This window comes from Phalaenopsis equestris, unplaced genomic scaffold, assembly GCF_001263595.1.
Source record: "Phalaenopsis equestris unplaced genomic scaffold, ASM126359v1 Scaffold000507, whole genome shotgun sequence".
Classification (NCBI taxonomy): domain Eukaryota; kingdom Viridiplantae; phylum Streptophyta; class Magnoliopsida; order Asparagales; family Orchidaceae; genus Phalaenopsis; species Phalaenopsis equestris.
The window spans coordinates 832548-853013 of record NW_018164947.1 but is presented as its reverse complement, the minus strand read 5'-3'; the positions used below and the strand labels follow the sequence as shown (position 1 = coordinate 853013).

The 20466-nt window shown below is 36.3% G+C and overlaps 1 protein-coding gene across 1 annotated transcript in view; it reads right to left on the bottom strand.

Annotated features, from left to right (window-relative positions):
* Window positions 1-20466, bottom strand: part of LOC110028265 (HEAT repeat-containing protein 5B) — a 168556-nt gene that overhangs the window by 24521 nt on the left and 123569 nt on the right. Inside the window, 3 exon segments of the mRNA XM_020730035.1 lie at window positions 14461-14529; window positions 14623-14767; window positions 15025-15233. Of these exon segments, the coding sequence (XP_020585694.1) occupies window positions 14461-14529; window positions 14623-14767; window positions 15025-15233 (423 nt within the window).

Here is a 20466-nt window from a genome sequence, read left to right as displayed (position 1 = left end):
CGTTGTCTTTGGCAATCTATTGACCGGCTCTGTGGCAGGAGACGGGGCTCGACGGCTCTGTAGTAGACAAGGTGCAGCGGGAGCGACTCTGTCGCAGAAGAAGCTGTTGAGCGGCTGTCGCAGACTATATAGGGCTATATAGGGGAGTCGACCGCAAGTACTGCCGCCAGACGAAATGCGAACGCAAACGCGAATGGAAGCAGACGCCGAAGCAAAGACGCTAGGGTTCGCTGCATGAAGGAACCCTAGCAGAGTGGAAAGACGCCACCCTAAGCCCCATATCTATATATATATATATATATATATATATGTTGAGTAGTATTTTTAACAAATTTAATTGGTTATAAGGCTACAAAGATTTATAATCAATTAAAAGTATTAGTTAAGAAAATAAAATAAAATTTATTAAATTAGATTCAAACAATGTTTTAATATAAACAATAATTTTTAAATCTTGTCCCAATCCTTAACATCTTATGACTACGTGATTAGGGTTGTCAAAACGACCCTTTGTTCGTAAACGGCTCGTGTTCGGATCGCTAAGCAAACGATTCGAACACTAGCTGAGCCTTGGGTCAGCTCTTGTTCAGCTCGTTTACACCCCTAGCTGAAAGGCTTAAATGCACCTGATGAGGATTTCTAGGACACTTGGATACAATACCAGATAGGTTGTACAAGTAGAATCACAAATCCGACGGATACCTATTGTTCTAGAACAGATTGTATATTCGTCAGAGTTCACTTAGAGAAAGCATTTTAGAGTGTTAGTGGAAGCATGGAAATATATTTTGACAAAGGAAATACCTTCTGTTTAGTAAAAGAAAACTTTACTTGCTCCAATATGTACAAGATGCGAAGAGGCGCGTCAGAAAGTGCAGGGAATGCCATTTGGCTAAGATGCAGGGGCAAAACACAGGTTTGTACACTCCCCTTCCTGTTCCAGAGGCACCTTTGTTTGAGATGGAGTAATTTTGTCCCTTGCCATAAGATGATGGATACATTATACTTCGCTTTCATGGGATACCCCAGAGAATTAATTAAATAAGAATGTGAAAATTTTCAATCACTTTTGAAGAACTTTATGAGTAAATTAGATACAAAGCTTTAGTTTAGTTTAACAGCTCATCTTTAGACAAATTGTCATGACCCGATGGAACTTAAATTAACCAAGGCGAGAATAGAAGATCAATCGGAGAAATTAAGTATGTTTATTATTCTATTTCTATCACTAATAATTTAATATACACATTAATTATAATAGCCACTAATAGAAGCAATTTAATTGACCTAATAAAAAGTCACATTTTAGGTTGCTATCCTCACCTTCAATACATATAAACTCTTTTAGTATTCATCTTATTCTAAATCTTAAAACCTATAAAAAATAATAAAACAACAAAATAATATATATGTAAAAACTCAGTAGAGCAATCAAACTTCAAAACTACAATTACTCAAGGAAAAAAAAATAAATATATGTACTGGTCTCTACTAATATATTCTAAAAAAAGTTATAACGTTTGCTAATTGAAGAAATCTAAAATTTTTTGAAATTTTCTCTTTTATAATACTTTTCAAGATGCAATCTCTTAAGCTCTATTATACTTCATATTCTTAACTGTCACATCTTTCTAAGAAACACCGTCAAAACATAACCTAACAAACCCTAACTGACATTATTTCGCCAACACAACAATTTGTGATTTAAATTGCATGATTGCCTGAGCTGGAAAAGTGCATGCTCGTCGTTGTGCGATATTCTCCCATCGGCACAACTGTTAGCAACCTAAAATATCACAATTGTCTAGGGTGGTAGGATTACATCTATGTGTGCGAGTACATTGACATCCTTTGCTTGTACCATAAGAGAACGAACTCTTTCATGCACATACAAGCAATTATATATACACTACTTAATTCTTCATATCATAGATTCGTTTTTATGAAACACTTTATCTCTATCTACTGATGAGTAAATACAATCTTACCAAATATATAGATCACACAATACACTAATACATGCACATATACTGGAATCTAAATATCATGTAGTCATATAAGCTCCTTTTAAAAAAAACTATATTGCAACAATTTATACATAATTCCTAATAAGCATGTTTTATACAAAATAATATGAAGACACAATTATAATCTAAGCCTAAATGATATATAACATAAAGTATGAAAAATTAAAATCAAAATGCACATTGAAATAAGAAATACTAATGGAATTTAGAAAAAAAATAACTAAATTTTATTTGATGATTCTTGAAGACACGTAATCTTTAATTTCTTCCTCTATTTAGTGCTATAAAGGCAGAACGTAACATTATGTAAATTTTATTATCTCCCTTGATCATCTTAATTCTACAATTATTCTCAAAATCCTAAAGTGCTTCTGAATTACACATTATTTTAATTATTGATATATCTGCTAATTCAAAGACATATTAGAAGAATTTATCTCAGTTTCTCTGGTTTGTTTTCTTGCAATATAATAGCTCATTCCACCATCTAACTCAATGACTTCAACTTGCCAAAATCTGATATTATTCAATAAAACTTACTATTCAAAATTACCAGTATCAAATTAAAGCAATCACTTATAACCTGAATAGATAACTTTAATATGATTAATGTTGCTAATTCTTCTTGTTTTTAGATCTGAATACTTTCCACCTCAAATTTCTGATATTATTATGCAATAAAATTTATTTTAATACTTAAATTATTATTTGTTTTATTAAAATAAATTTTCAATTAAACACCTACCTTATTAATTTCACAAAATGTCTCCTTTCTTCTCCAAATAACTATTCGTCTGCCTCTGATTTCTGCTTTTAAGTAGCATAGAAAAATAAATTAACATTTAAGTATAAAATTTGTTTAATATTTAAAATAAATCTATTCAAACAATCCCTTACCTTATATAAGCTCTATTAGACTTCCTCCTCCGGTATGAAGCCTCTTGGTTTGTTATAATCTCCCGTATGAGAACAAAGTCTGCATGTTAGGTTCACTCGATCTCCTTCTCCTTCACGTGATGGCCCTCGATGATTCCTCCCGCATACGATTCACCCCGGGTTCTTCCTCCTTCCGCAAGTCGAAAAATCTCGATTTGGTTTCCCTAATTCATCTCTTGCACAAAACTGCACACAAGAGTGCTTGATCCGCCCTCATCTTCCTTTATGTGTCATGCTCACATGACTCCTCTTCCCTTCAGCTCAACTAATGCTTCTTGTCCTCCTCTGTTCAATCCCGCATGCAGAGTCATTAGGCTTTTGCTTCGCTCGAGATGTCTCCCGCATGAAGCCGCTCCTGGTTAGACAACAATAACACGCAAGGCTTCAGCTAGGGTTGTACATGCAAGGTATGACAGTTTCTCTTTTTTTTCTCGCCTTGACTCTGATTTGATCTTGATCTTGATTCTTTTCTTTAGTTTCAAAACCCACTCTCTTTTCTTCCTCCTCGCTCTGCTCTCTCGGTTGTTCTCTCCTTTCTATTCCATAGTTCAAATGAAGCATTTTTTTTAAAAAAACGAAACTATCAAGATAGTTAACCTCTTCGAATTGAATCATCCATTAAATAATATATATGTATATATAAACCAGTTATTACACACATGGGCAAACATAAGTTATGAACCACAATTTTAGAAACTTTATTAGATGCTTTGTGGGAAAGAACAACAAGATGCGGGACTTAGTTCTACCTCAAGTGGAGTTTTCTTAAAATAGTTCTACCAGTCAGTCCACAGGTCACAATCCCTTTCAGAATTTGTATGAATGGAACCGCTTACACATTTAACACTGTCATTGCTGGGCCTAACGCCGAATGTGAACAGTAGAGGGTTGTGTTCGGTAGTTAACAATCAACATAAAATTTTGGTCAAAAAATCATGACATGAATCCTTAAATCCTTGTGTAAAAGCTAGGGCGTCCTCTGAAAGGGACGTGTTGTATGGTATGAATACAGTAAAAAGTGTGAAAGGACTGCAACTCTAGCACCTGGGAGTAGTGTCAAATAAACAATAACTCTCACATACGAATAGATGCAGATCAAGTAGTTAGTCCATGAAACTAATATTAAATAGAATTATAAAATATATGTATTCTCATAGATAAATTAATGAAATTATTAGATATTATGGTTCACAAAAATATCTTATGTATTCAAGAAACCTAATTAGTTGGAGAAAATACTAAGAAGATTGATAGCTTATATTTTAAAGCTTGGTATTCAGATAGAAGTCAAACTAGAAACGATATAGGTGTAATTATTGATAAGAGTTTGAAAGATACTGTTATAAAAATTAATAAAGTTGGAGAAAGAATTGTAGCTCTAAAGATTGTAATTGATACTAAGATTTTTAAAGTTACAAGTGCTAATGCTCCTCTAAGTAGGTTTAGATTTAGGTTCAAAAGAAAAATTTTAAAATGACCTAGAAAAATAAATACAAATGATACCTTCTTAAAGAAAAAATATCTATTGGAAGAGATTTAAATGGACATGTTGGTAGAGTGATGAAAAATTTTAGAAATATTTATGATAACTTAATGAAAAAGGCGGAATCATATTAGATTTTGTTTTAGTATATGATTTTGTTATTATTAATACATTAATTAAGAAAAAAGACAAATATATCATATAAGAATGAATCAAATAAAACACAAATAGATTATCATCTTATGAGAAAAAAACATCGTCGAGAATTTAAAGATTGTAAGGTTATTCAAAACAAAAATTTAAGGACTCAACATGGATTATAAGTTCTGGATATTAAGATGAGTTGTAAGATAAAGAATATAATGAAACATTGTCATAAAATTAGATAAGAGCTCCTTAAACAGACAAATAAAAATATTTTTACGATTAACTTCAAGAATTGGAAAGTTCATGAACAAGTAAATTTTATGTGAGATTAACTAACAAACATTATCAAATAAGTGAAAAAAAATCTACTTAGAGAATCAAAACGTAAAATTTTTATAAATAAAAATACTTTGTGGTACAATAATAATGTGCAAAAAAAAAAAGTTATAAAAATTCGTTTAAATATAAAAGCTTAGAGAACTGTAAAAAATATAAGGTGGCCCGTAGGAAGTTTAAGAGAACTATTTGTGATGCTAAGAATTTTTTCTTTTAGCAATCTTTATAATATATCAGAAACTAAAGAGAATGAAAATTATATGTATAAACTAATCAAACAAAGAGAAAAGAAAAATAAAGATTTAATTCAAGTGTATTAAAGATTATCTAAGGGTATTTTTCTAGAGAAACATATTCAACATAGGTGAGTGAACAATTTTGATAAACTTTTTAATGAAGTTTTCGAAAATATAATCGACATTAGGGAACTTAATATCGTTAATATAATAAAACAACTCATTTTTATCCTCGCATTAGCAAAAAAAGTTAGGAGACTTTAAAGAAAATCAAGGGTGGTGAAAAAATAAGTAGGGTCTGATGATATCTCAATTGAAGGGTTAAAGCATTTAGGTGATTTGAATGTTTCTTGACTTACTAAACTCTTTAATATTAATTTAAAAACTAAAAATATGTTTGAGTGGAGAAGAGTATTTTGGCCCTATTTTTATGAAAAAACGGGATGCACAAGAGTGCAAATTATAGAGGAATTAAGTTGATGTGTTATACTTTAAAATTCTAGGAAAGAGTAATTGAACAAAGGTTAAGACGTGACACAAAGATTTCTCATAATCAATTTAGATTTATTCTGGGAATGTCTACTGTGGAAGCTATATATTTATTGAGAGGCTTCATGAAATAATACAAAGAGAGTAAGGAGGATCTACATATGATTTTTATTGATTTATAAAAAGCTTATGATAAGGTTGCAAGTGAAGTCCTTTGGAGAGTTCTGGAGAAGAAAGGTGTTGATATAACTTATATTCAATTCATTAAAGATATGTACAATAAAGTTATTACTTATGTTTGAACAGGATGATTGACCAATTATTTTCCTATTTTAGTTGGATTACATCAGGGATCGGCTTTAAGCTCATATTGGATCGGATTACATCAGGGATCGGCTTTAAGCTCATATTTTTTTGCTTTAGTTATGGATGCTCTTACTAGACATTTACAGAATGATATACCTTGGTGTATGCTTTTCGCTAATGTTATCCTTCTTGTGGATAAGATTAGAGAAAGGGTTTCAGAAAAACATGATTTCAATCTAATGGCCTTCTTTTGAGTAGATTTAAAATTGAATACATGACATGCAATTTTAGTAATAGCAGCACTAGTGGCAGAGTCGTAACTATGGGTGATCAAATCATTAAAATGTGTGAACATTTTAGATATCTCGGGTCCGTTGTTCAAAGTGATGGTAATACAGAAAGGATGTTATTAGTAGTATTCAAGTTGGTTGGTTGAAGTAGAGGAATGCATCATGCCTATTGTGTGATGAAAAAGTCAAATTTATAAGGTGGTGAGACGTGCAATGCTTTATGACTCAGAATGTTGACCTTTAAAAGAGAAGCATAAAATAAACTGAAGTGTTGCTGACATGAGAATGTTCAGGTGGATGAGTGGCATGACACTTAGAGACAAAATGCGAAATGAATATATCCATGATAGGGTTGGTGTAGCTCTAATGGCTTAGAGAGAGTTGTCTTAGATGGTTTGGTCACATTAAACGTGGACCATCCAATGATCCAGTTAGGAGGGTAGATGTTTTAGATTCGACTTATGTTAAGAAAGACAGAGATAGACCTAATAAGATTTGGGCTTTTTGTCTAAAACAAGATTTTAATCTATTAGAATTAACTGAAAATATGACACTCAATAGGATACAATGGAGAAAAAAGATTAATGTAGCTACAACACTTAGTGGGATAAAGGCTTGTTGTTGGAACCACTTATCCCTTTAGAGGTATTCTCGCTACTGCCAAATTCTGAGCTTAGCATTCATGTCGAGATTCGAGTCAAGGACATTCAGATCCTACATAAGCAAGTAAAAAAAACAGACAAACAAGTCCAACAAAGCCAAAGTTTTCAAGAAAGGCAAATTGGTATGGATCGGGCAGAGTGATTTCATGTAGGTTCATTTGAAAAGCTCAAGCTTGGAGCCGATGATTCCTTCAGGATTGTTAAGAAGATTAATGACAACGCCTACAAGATTGATCTACCAGAAGACTATAATATTTCTATTACATTAAATGTCATCATACTATGAGGATTTCAATGTTTCCAAAGGTGAGGGCAAAGCCTCTCCTACCCGTGAAGAGTGACACAGCACATAGGAACTTCCCTCGATATCATGGTTTTACAATATGAGAGTTCCAAACTCATGACATCCGTGATAGCAGGAATCACGAGCCCATAGTTCCCTTTTAGTAACTTATTCTATTTTATGCAAGTTTTCATCTTTTATTTTTTTTATTTCTAGTTCTTTCCTGTATTATGTTTTCTAATTAGCTATTTTCTATTCGGTGAATTTTGTTTGGTATTAGGGCCGTTGGATTTTCAGTTGGTTGATTTTATAAAATGAGAGACTTTTATCTGATTTTTTGCTCTCCAGAGAGTTGTAGCGTCTTCCAATTAAGTGGTGTGTCAAAAACATGCTTAGGAATAGGTGATGGAACCCCCTCTCTGTCCGCACTTCGCAAATTCATCGTTTGTTCGTTATATTCAACCGGACAACTGTCAAGTCACCGCCATTTACTGTTTACAGTAGGAATCTACCCATTTGCACTTCTAATTCATTGTCCCATCGTTGATCATGTTGATTATCAGCCGCCGTCCCTTCTCCCACTCATGCATCAACTCTGTAACTTCCCTTATGTATTTTGGTGCTTTATCACACCTTCTAGGAGCCTTAGAATGGTATCAAATAGGAAACTGATGTAGGCATGACTTCCACTTGGCAGAATCATGTATCCCACCCCAATTGGAGTCCTAGTTCCGGATTCTCTCCCATAGGGGCAAATCAACCTCTTCGAGTCTCTATTTGTCTCATTTGAATTAAAATTAGGATTCTTTATCATGTTTCTTTGATATAAATAGCTTCTTTAGAGATCACAAGAGGACTTTTGGCTCGTTTCATGTTATTGGAGGCTTTCTCCAATGATTTCCCCTCTTTATTGGTGTTGTGTCACATTCTCTTTTAGCCAGTATGAATGTAACTTGATCGAGAACATGCGATGGATCATTCTCGATGTATATCCATCGCTGACCTAGGCTCCAACCTCCTTTTCCTAGTTGCCTTCTCTCAAACTGCTGCTGCAGTACCCTCGAAAACTCTTCTAAACATATCAATTTCAGTTTTTCCCTTGCTTTTTATATCCTACCACAATCCCAACCATATTTGATCTTATTACACCCCCTAGGAACCCTATAACAGTGTCACTTGGTGTCAGAGTCAAAATAAAATCCAAACCCTAACTCTAAATCTATTCCTACATCCAAAATTTATATCCTAAACCCTCACCCCACTAAAAGAACCCTAAACATAAAACCGTGCACCCCATGCCTCTTCCCACTTTCGGCTAACACCAAATCTCATTCTCCCTAAGACAAATCGCACCAAGGGGAAACCCATGGAGGGGTGTCTACAAGCTCATTATGAAGGACATAAAGCGGGAAAATAAATTGGAGAAGTAACCTACAATATGACTAAATGAATTGGAGGAAGTAAATCCCTTTCACCAAGACGCCTCCAGTGCTGAAGAACCAGTCTCGTTGATTTGACATCAAGAATAGGATCATGAGAGTGATTTTGAGGTGAAAAATGACTTTGCAAATTTTGACGGTAGTATGAATCCGAACGAATTTATTAAACGGCTCCAAACTATAGAATGAACCTTTGAGTACAACGATATTCCACATGACATGCGAGTGAAATTTTCAACCAACAAACTCAAAAAGAGCACTCCTATGGTGGAAAAAGCTGAAGCGCCTTTAGTAGCATGAAGGGAAGTGAAGGAACACTATGTAGGCTAAACATGAAGAGAGAGATGCAATGCATATACCTTCTCCCACAAAATCAATAAAATATGTTCTCAAAACTCTATAATCTGCATTAGAGAGATTTATTGTGACATAATATATGATGGGATTTTAACAACTCAAGCTGAAATGTGAGTTAGTGGAGTGAGAGAACACATTTGCGAATTACGTTGAATGGGTAAAACCATTTATTAATAATATGGTACAATCTCTTCTTAACTTGCAAATCCTAATTTTGAGGGTGGAGAAGCAAAACTATCAAATGGAGACCACTACAACCTACAAGAAAGGTCGGGCCTTGGTGTCGAGAAATAAAAATACACTTGTTAGAGCACCCAAACTGGTCCCACTTGAGGGGAAGTCAACACACGGTGAACAAAAGGTGGATCAAACCAACAACCTCAAGTCCTTTCCAATAAAAAGTGATTCACGAGCAATAACTATGGGCATATCGTATTCCAATAGCCAAATAGATAGATGATCAATTTTACTGAACAAGGAACCGTAGAAGAAGTGGATAGTGACACTGAGGACAAAAAGAGAGTTATGATGTGAAGGAGAATAAGCTCTCCATTGACGAAGAGAGATGTTTGTGGTTCAATGGATTATTCACATTGATGCCAAGGAAGCAATAGTGGCTCTTCCACAATATCTTTTGTACTCATTGCACCGTGAAGGGAATAAGCGCGCAATCTTATTATTAATAAAGGTAGTTGTGAGAATATGATGTCAACACAAATGATAGACAAACTGAGACTTACCATATAGAAGGAAGAGCAACCATACTCCCTATCTTGGTTGAAAAAGGAAAGAATTTACAATTGATAGGATGTGTCCGGTGCAGTTCTCTATTAGAGACAGATTTCAAGAGTATCTGTGGTGTAACGTTGTGCTTATGAATGCTTGTCATATTCTATCAGTCTACCACTAATAACATGAGAAGTGCACACATCATAATGGCTATAAGAACACATACTCATTCACCTATAATAGGAAGCACATTATAATTTTACATTCAAAAGAGCTCGAGGTGACAAGCACTCATAGAAAGTTTGAGATTATAATATCTCATGTTATCTTTTTACAGACTATAAGGGAGGCACTAATGTCCAGCAGGACTAGTATTGATAGTCCTAGAAGGTAATGAATCTAAGGAGATGATCCTAATATAGTAAGACTCTTGCTAAAGGAGTTACATAATATCAAGAGGGAGAGTCCACCTCCTATGTTGCCATCACAAAGAGAGATTTATCATGTCATAGACTTTATTCAAGAACAATTCTTCTCAATAGGCATGCTTACTACATGCGATTATTAGAGAAAAAGGGGCTGCAGAAAAAGTTTACAGACCTAATGTCTAGAGACTTAGTTTGTGAGAGCACTAGCCCATGTGCAATTTTAGCTTTAATTGCATTAAGGAATGACGACTTTTGGCATATGTGTATTCAAATCAGGACTGCGAATAAAATCACCATCAAGTGTCACTATTTATACCGATCAAGAGGCCTTGAGGTTCCTAAGCAGTCATAGCAAATTTAAAGGTAGACATGCATCTTGAGTGAAGCTTCTTTCATTCCATGTTACTCTTAAGCACAACAATAGGAGTCAAAATAAGATGTATAATGCTCTAAGTCGCCATCATCTATTAACATTACCATGCAGTCAAAAGTAATTAGTTTGACGTGCTAAAAAGAAGCACATGACACAAATGAGGTTTTTTTGGTGATTTGGTTCATTGCCAAGATTAACTAAGATATTCCACATATCTGATGGCTACTTGTTTATTCAGAATAAATTATGCATTTATAGGAGCTCATTCAAGGAGGCAATCCAACAAGAATGTCATAAATATGAAAAGATAGGGTATTTTGGCACCAACAATAATCTTACTTTATTGAAAAATAACTAATTTTGGCCTAGATTAACATGGGATGTGGAAAAGCACATTAAGCAGTAAAAAGTCTCACTCAGCCGACCCAAGGGTATAACACGGGTCTTTATCCTCCGATTTCTATTCCAGAGTCACATTGAGTGGATGTGAGTATGTATTTCGTTGTAGGCCTTCCACAGACCCGATGAAGTATGGATTTTATTATGGTGGTATGGTTGCCTCTCCAAGATAGGAAATTTTGTGTCCTAACATAAGATGATAAATGTCTCATACATTGCTGACCTATGTTTAGGAGATAGTCATCTTTATGGTGTGCACATAACCATCACTTTAGATAAGGATGCGAGATTTTTAAGTCATTTTTAAGGGCTTTATGAGGTAAGCTAGGAAAAAATTCAATTCGGCTCAACATCTCATTCCAAGACTAATGGAAAAATAGGCGACGAATCATAGTTTTAAGTATCTTCAGATGATACTCCCATAGGTGACGAATCATAGTTTTGTGGTCAAGAACATTGAATAATGAGGATGATACTCCCATAGGTTGATTTTACTTATAAATGTTCCAACAACCAGTCTATAATTCAAAGCCCCTTGAAAATAGTTTATGGAATGAATCCTCTCATCCCACTGAAATGATCCTTGCACACCAGTTCATTGAGCTTAGCATTGTTGCAGCGGTCATAGTGAAAGAGATTAAGATATTAGAAGCAGCCACACAAGTTCAAGAGAGTTTGAGATTTTAAAGAAGTTCATTAGATTTGGATTAGTTTGAAAAAGAAGTGATTCACTATAAATTTTTTGTGAGAAGCTCAAGTTTAGAACTAGCATACCATTCAGGTTTGTCAATAGATTTAATATGTCAAAAGATTACAAAATTTCTATTACCTTCAAAGTCATTGACTCGGCACAATATGTGAGACAAATGCTTTGAAGCCTCTTTTGCTAAGGGAGAATGATGCAAGCATGCCATTTGCCCCAGACGAAACTAGGAGATTGAATCATTCCCCATACGGAGTCCCCGTTTGAGAATTTCCTGCCCATAGGGGTAGGCTGAGCCATTTGGGTCTATATTTCATTTGTGTAGAATTAAGGTTTTGTATGTTCAATTTATATGATTTGTTATTGGAGGCTTTCTCCTCTTATTTTTCCCATGTATCCTATTTCAAAAAACAAAGCATTCAGGGTTGTCAATATGATCAATGATAATGCCTATAAAATTGGCCTCCCAGAATATTATTATATTCATACTGTCTTTAATGTTGCTGACTTGATATCATATGATGACTGAAAAGCTTTGAAACCTCCCTTACTTCGAGAGAAAGAAGAGGGGGTGACTTCTATCTCAAGCATAATTAGGAGTAGGACTCCCCACACAGAATCACAGTTTACTTCATTTGATTAGAATTAAGGGTTTTTTTGGTTGGATTTATATGGCTTATTTTATATTATGGAAGACTTTCTACTAGATCGGTGTCACACACACACATATAGACGCGGGGTGACAACGAAGGTTTCCCGCACAAGGCACTGCATGAGCGTGAGTCTGCAGATGCTGCTACAATGCCAGACACGCGCGACTACCACGACTGCTTGGAGTAGTTCATTTACGCAGCTTTGAGGGTCAGTCGACCATTTTGTCCATGGGATTGCGGCCCAATTGGAGTGGGGTCCACTCCTAGGTATCCTAGGGTTATATATTTGTGTTCCTAAAGTTTTAGGTTAACTTTTGGCGCGAGTTTGTTTAGGATAGCCCTCGGTGTCCTTTTCTTCTTTCGAAGGATTGGGCGGTGCTACAATTGCATCTCTCCCGAGACGGTGATTATTTGCCCTACCTCGTTTCACATTTTCCCATATTGTTCCCGGTTTCCCTCCATTACTGTAGTTGCCCCTGAACAACCGTCGTTGTTGTTTTCACTGCAATTATTCCAATTCCAGTCACCTGAACCGCATCTTGCAGCCAAGATGTTGTTCCAACACATCTCTTATGCTGTCATTGTTGTTCCAGTCGACCAAAACCCTTCCCCGTGCCACCTTGCTACTGTCTTAACCACTGGAACCACCTCCCGCAACCTAGCTGCAGTTCCCGCAGCCCAAAACTATCCCTAATCGTTGTTTCTTCACTGTCCGGTCCGCCTACCCCCTCGCTACCACCTCTCCAAGCCCCCTAACGGCCACCACCACTACTCGAGATCCACCCTGATTGTGTGTCATAAGTTGTATGGTCGTTATTTCCTATTTTAGAGTGTCACGTGTCATGTTTCCTGATTCCGTGCGTTGTAACTGCCTATTGGCTTTGTTAGTAATAATATTTGCTTATCTTATTATTGTTTGGGTTAACTCCATGACGCGGGAGCTTACCGCATGAGGTACTGACAGTACTGCGAACGCGGTTACTATAGCTGCTACAGTAACCGCGGCCCCCCTTTCATATTTAATCTCTTTCCTTCCCTTTCCTTTCCTGATGATTTCTCATTATAATTCATTTTCTTCTCTATTTCTTCCCTATTCCTCTCCTTATCTATTATATCTCATTTGTATCCTATTCTTTACTTATTTTATCTACTAATCCCCTCTTTATATAGGTGCTATTTTCTGAGCTTAGAGAGGAGTTTTATGAGTGCAGATTTCTGAGTGCTGCCTAGAGGCATTCTCCCCCTCCAGGGGCTGTACCCGACGACAAGAAGGTGCTCCGGCCGTAACTTGTCTAAGGTGGTGATCGTCTCCAAGGGATCGGCTGGTGCTCCGGTTGTAGCTTCACCCGAACAAGACATTATCCTTCCACAGCCCCCTCCGCCCCACTTCCAGCAGCCGCAAACCACTCAAACTAACGGACATCTTCATTCCCTAGTGTTGTTCGACGTTTCCTGCAGCTATCCTACTGCTGCTAGCCGAAACAACATCCTCTTTGCCGCTGTTCGACGCTTCCAGCAGTTGTTTGGGAAAAAAGTCCTGGTTCAACTTGCACAGAATATAGGGAATAGGGATGAGTGTCAATGCTACAACGTGAAAATGTAGCGATAATATTTTATATAACTACAGATTCTATCATGCAGTATCATTACTAGGTAAATAAACACTCAAAGGGAGACATTCCTATGACTTTCTATACGGCAATCTTTAGCCACCATACCGGCCAGATTAGCAAGAAAAAAAATGTTATTGTACAATGAAGCCTCACAATAGTTGATGAGTCTGCTAATTTTATTAGAAATTGATAAATCTACTTGATCAGAATATAATTCATTAAAACACATCTATTTTGACGGTGCCCATAACTTATATTACAAATGAACTCATACTTTCAATTATTTCAAAATGATTAGGCCCAAAAAGACGACGGCGCCTCACGTGCTAGCAACTTTCAAAGCTAAAAAATATGATCAAATATGACATTTCAAAATAAAATTTTAAAATAATCATATCGTTATTACTACTTAAGACATTAAGACGAAAAACAATTCAGCTCCTTTCAATAATGAAATTCAGCTGCACTTTACAATGACATAATGATCTAACAATGAGGCAATGTGTAAAATGAAGAAGCCTTAAAGATAGATACTGATCCGTTTTAAAATTGATATAAAGTTTGGAAAAACCTTCTCCATAACGGTAGTTAATAGCTCCACGCCTATAGACTGCATCCACACAAACGGGCCAGTGCTTATCTAAACGTAAACAAGCACGGCATATCATCAAAACAACTTTCTAGAATATTTGCAAAAGGATTACTAGAGAAAACCATATGGAGATCAGTAAACCTGATAAGAAAGAGAGATGAGTTCTTGCAGGTGCAGTACTAGCCAATCATTGGAACTACTGCCACTGTGACGCTGATTCCTTGCTAAGAAGAGATCAAAATGTGCAGGATTTGCTCCAACAGCTTCTGGTAGATGGCTCAAACACCTAGGCAACAAGGTAACAAGGATTTGTCAGCATAATAAGTGTCCGGGTACTTCAAAAAACTCTGATGAGATAGAAAAAATTGAACTCCACAAAGACTACCTACTTAATACATTAATAGGGCAATGCCAAAGACACTCAGAAATAACACTCATGCTTAAGAGAAAATAAAAGCAAGCCTCCCAGGCTAAAGCAACAGCCAAAATATGCAACACATTGAAAAGAAAAAAAAAATTGCAATAAATATGAACAAAACATACTCTGCAGCAAATAGCCTTGTTCGATATCTCAGATGTTTATCCCTTTTATTAATCGAATTCTGGATTGACTCCCCAGAAGAGCTTGCAATCATGTCTTCATTAACATCTCCAAAATGCATCTTTATCTCACCTTCAGATGCGCCATTCATGAGTTCTTTCTCATTATTTGCACCATTTTCAGCATTATTCTTTGTTGATACTGAAAGAACCTAAATAGTTGATATCACTAAAATCAACACATAGGTGAACATATGAAAAAAAACAATTGTGTCAACTAACATACACCAGATGAAAAATATCTATAACAGGTTAGATAGTTCTATTATGCTGAACATATGCAGATTACTCTGCATAAATATTTCTCTATAAGAAACTAACAAAAGCAGCCTGCATCAACATTCAATTGCTTCCGGAAGAGAAAATTAGGTACCAAACACAACACAAATTTGAATTATTTACATAAGAATACCATAAAATTAATTAGGTGTTTGATAGTATAACCATGTATCGATCACCATCATGGGTTAAAATTGGGCAACATAAAACCTGCCTCAGTTTTTTTCCTGAAAAAATTGCAATGAGGCTTGCACCACCTTGCATATCACATAAGGCTTATGCCTAACAAAATACGAGTACCGCCTAAATGTTCACCTTACCTCAGTTCTGATGAGCCATGCCAAAATAGATTTAAGATTTTTCTTAAAATAAATACAAGTGAAATAATAATTATAAACATTTATTGCTTACACATATAATTTACAATTGAGAATATAAGTAAATAATTAATACTAACATAATTATTAATTTAAAATCTAATAAACATCAATATAATTACATAAGAGAGATGATTGAGATTTAAGATGAATAGGTGGAATGAGAGAACATGGATATAATTGAGGTTAAAATGAAAGAACAAGCAAATCAATATGTTGATGAATCCAATTAAGGCTCATTAAGTGATTAAAGTGATGAAATTTTCGAATTTAGATCCTAAATTTCGTGGCTTGTGATGTTATTTTGATGGAGGAGAGTATGAGTGGTAGAGAGACTTTGTACAAAATTTATTTTAAATTGTTATGCTACTATGTCTTCTTTTGATAATTGTAAAATCATTCTTATTTTATGGTTTAAAATTTGAATGTTAACTTAGTACAATATTTTTTTTTCATGTAATTTGTTAATCTTGAGTCTCATGCCTCAAATCGCCTTATGAGTGGGACGCAGGAGCATCTCCCGCTTTTGATGCGGGACGCACAAGCAAGGGCTTCCCATGATTCCGACACCTAGATAGACCGATCCAGGTAGGGGGAGAGCCAATCGAATACCCCTAGGTTTGGCACCTCCTTTTAACAAGGGGTCCAACTTTAATTAGCTAGCGCATAAATATTTGCTTCATAAGCTTTAGATTTTCAGTAATTTTTTTTTTGTATCGAGACAACAATCGACATCCCTTTGTTCCTTTGAGGGATGTATTCAAGGTTCGGGTGGTGCTTCGGTTGTATCTCGCTCCCAAGGTGGTGATTATCTTCCCTATTCCCCTTCAACATCCTCCCCACATTGCATGCAACAGCCCTTTCTCTAATGCAGCCACCCAAACAGCCACAAACCGTTGTTTCTACCCGTAGTGCCCCACTTTTCCTTGCCATCGCCGTCCCGAACAACCGTCCTTTCATTGTCATGAAGTCTGCCATCATCCTCCATGTTGTAGCTTCCCCAAACAGCCTTATGAGTGGGACACAGGAGCATCTCCCCCTTTTGATGTGGTACGCAAGAGAGAGGACTTCCCACGATTCTTGCGCTTTGACAAACTGATCCAGGCAAGGGGAGAGCCAATCAACTACTCCTAGGTTTGGCACCTCCTTTTAACAATGGGTCCAATTATAATTTTCTAGGGCATAAACAATTGCTTCTTATGCTTTTTAAGTTTTCAATATTTTGTTTTTTTTTGTATCGGAACAACAGTCGGTCTATATTTTTCCTTTTGAGAGATGTATTCTCGCTCCTGAGGTTGTGATTATCTTCCCTATTGCCCTTCAACATCCTCCTCACATTGCTTGCGACCGCCCTTTCTTTGATGTACCCACCCAAATAGCCACAAAGTGCTGCTTTTCCCCACAATGTCCCACTTTTCCTTGCCACTGTTGTCCCAAACAACCATCCTGCCACTGGCATGCAATCTGCCATAATCCTCTGTGTTGTAGTCGCCCCAAAAAACCTTTTGGTTGTTGTTCTCTGCAATTACGGTTGTTTCCATCACCTCCCCATCGCTACTCTTTGATGCCATCATAAATCCAACCGTCCATCCTCATTGTCGCCACTGTTTCAATCCCCGCCTCCACATAAAAATCCTTCCCTTTGGTAATGTTTCAAACCCGCCTTACATAATCTCTATACATTTTCTTCCACCAACCCAAACCCAAACCCCAACCATGCTACCGAAGTGATAATTGTCAGAGATCTGATTGGGAGGAAACGCCATGATGTCATTCAGGAGAAATCTGCAAAGAGACATCTAAGAACTTTCTAGGGAAGCCCTCCAGCTACAACAGAAGCTTGCCACCTTCTAAGAGAGACAATCCGAGCGAGTCATCCGTAGCCACAACATTTACTTGCTAGACTGAAAGAGTGGAGTGAATTTCTTCCATAATGCTGATTGCAGAGATGAAGAACCTCTGCTGCGAAGGTTTGACATGAAGTATCAGAGAAACTGAGATTTGGACGTAGAGCTGGATTTGTCATATTTTGAAGGCCGCTAGGATCCAAACGAGTTCATCGAGTGGCTCCACATGATTGAACTTTTCTTTTCGTACCAGAACATCCCACTGGGAAGAAGGGTAAAACTAGCACCAACAAGCTAAAAAGGAATGCATTATTTTCTAAGAAAAAATTAAAGCACCTACACTAGCATGAGCGAACAGACAAAATCACCATTCTGTCCAAGATGAAACAGAAGATACAACACCATTACCTATTAGTTCATTACCAACTGAATGCTCAAACCCTAACTTCAAAAGTGAAGAAGTAACATCATCGGACAACCCCGTGATGCTCCAAATTTAAGTTTATTTTGAAACTTGAACAAAATTTTATTTTTTCATTTCTCGTAAATATATAAGGGCGACCCATGTTTGTGCCAAGATAGCCCTTCATTGGCTCATTTCTTTTGATACATGTAGATGATGATAGAAAGCTTTCCTCTATACTTGTACATGACAAGTCTCATTTTTGTACATGATAGAAGAACACACGCATAGTTTTGTTACATTTATTAAATTTTATTGCAAAATGCAATTGTTCAATCCTAGGATCAAGTAGCAAGAGTGGGCTGAAAAGAACACTCAAACCTTGCTTGAGGAGAGATTGATTCACAAAGGAGAATAGATGAAACCAATTAGCGCTCCGAAATTGATCCCAGCAAAAAAGGGCCACAGTTTTGGACGAACAAGATTATAATCTATTTTACAGAGCAAAGAGATGTTAAGGAATTGTGTAATGATATAGTGGATACTAAATAAGGTAAAGACACAAAGGTGTACCAGATTTCAACTAATGAGAAAGAAAAACACTTAGTTCAAGCTGAGCTCATGAGATAGGTAGTAACAAAAATAGCATTGGTGGTCCCAGACAGCCCAAAGTCAGAGGAGTTGATAACAAACACATGGCAAACCCAAATAAAAAAATTTAAAAATTTCAAATATATGGTCAACTGTCTGAATTGCCCCTACCAAGGGAAGTCCGATATGTTAGTGATGAGACTATTTTGTGCCACTTTTGTAAGATTTTAGGAAGTCATTTGGGCAGTAAGTTCAATTCAACAGTATATACACAGACAGATAATCAGATAGGATGGATGAACCATAGTCTTGAAAATTGCATTAAATTTTTTTAGGAAAAGAACATCTTATACTGGGATTTAGGTCCTACTAGAGAAGAAGATGCCTCTTCTGAACGATTGCTATTGAGAATTGTCCTGTCTGCCATAGATTTCGTCCCAGAGTTGATTCCTCCTTATATACTTGTTTACCATATACATGCAGACAAGTAAGAGAAGTGGAAGAAGCCAATTATAGATTTGGTAGTCCGAGACTTGGTTCGTGAGAATAACCATCAACATCCAATTCCAGTCCTGATTGTGTTAAAAGGACAAATATTTATTATATCATGATGTGCTTTAAAATAACAACACATCCATAATTAACTTATAGAGAGATTGCTATATCTAACACTTTCAATTGGTTCATGAGAATAACCATCAACATCCAATTCTAGTTCTGATTATGGGGGATACAAAGAAAATAAATCAGAAATCCAAGTTCACTTCTCAAAATGAAGAGGGTTCAACTCAGTCTAAATTAGTAGGTTAAATTTTTTCTTAACTCTCTTGAAAACGCATATGGGTCATGCTCACTAACTGAAAATTATAAGGTTCCAGATTCTCAAATACTAGTCCGTCCAATAGATCTTCTAGTACTTGGGTAATAAACTTGTCTGTTGTAGCCACATGATAAAATGTACTAACATCTTTCTAACCCATCAACACCCAATAATATGAAAATCAAGGTAACTGAAGACCACTTCACCACTATTGTAGGCCAAGAGAATAGTAATATCTCATTAATTTACCCCTAAAAATGTATTGCATATTTCTAACATTGTTGTAAGTTTATCTATTCATAAATTAGCTAAAGATAAAAAACATTGTGTGATACTCTTTGCTAATAATTCTATTTTTCAGAATTTAACTATGGGGAAGACTATTATTGATAGCGGAGTTAACTCAAATAACAATACAAATGAAATATTATTGCTGAAATTCAAAAGTTACAATGAAAACTCCACAAAATAAAAATAAAACATCATAAAACACACAAAAGGCCCTCTAGGGTGAGTCGGTAGGGGTAGAAACCGTTGGTCAGTTGTCGTGTTGATTGCTTGGGGTGATGCGGCAACTGCTGAAGGGTTGAAGAGGGGTGTCACAGTAGTTGGAAGCGTTGGAAGCGTTGGAAGGGGCTATGACAGAGCCTGGAAAGGGTTGGGAAAGGTTGCAGCAAGTCTGCAATAGGACTGTAGGGAAGCTGGAGGCAACGATGGCCTATTTGAAAGGGCTGGAGGGAAGTGCAACAGACCTAGAAGGAGCTGGAGGTAATTGTAGCCTGTATGGAAGGAGTTGGAGGGAAGGTGGCTAAAAGAAGGGGAGCTGCGGGTGGACTGGACGACAGTGGGAAGAGGAACAAGCAGAGATAATCACTATTTCAAAAGAGTTAGAGCTAGAGCACCTTCTTGCCATCGAATATAACCCTAGGAAGGGAGAAACACTTCGAGGTGGAAACTTGGAATTAGAAAGCAACCAAAACTGCACACTAAGCAAAAAAACAACATTTAGGGGAGGAATTGGGTGGCACTTCCCGTCCTATGGGAACACCGGGGGGGAAAAAAAACAAT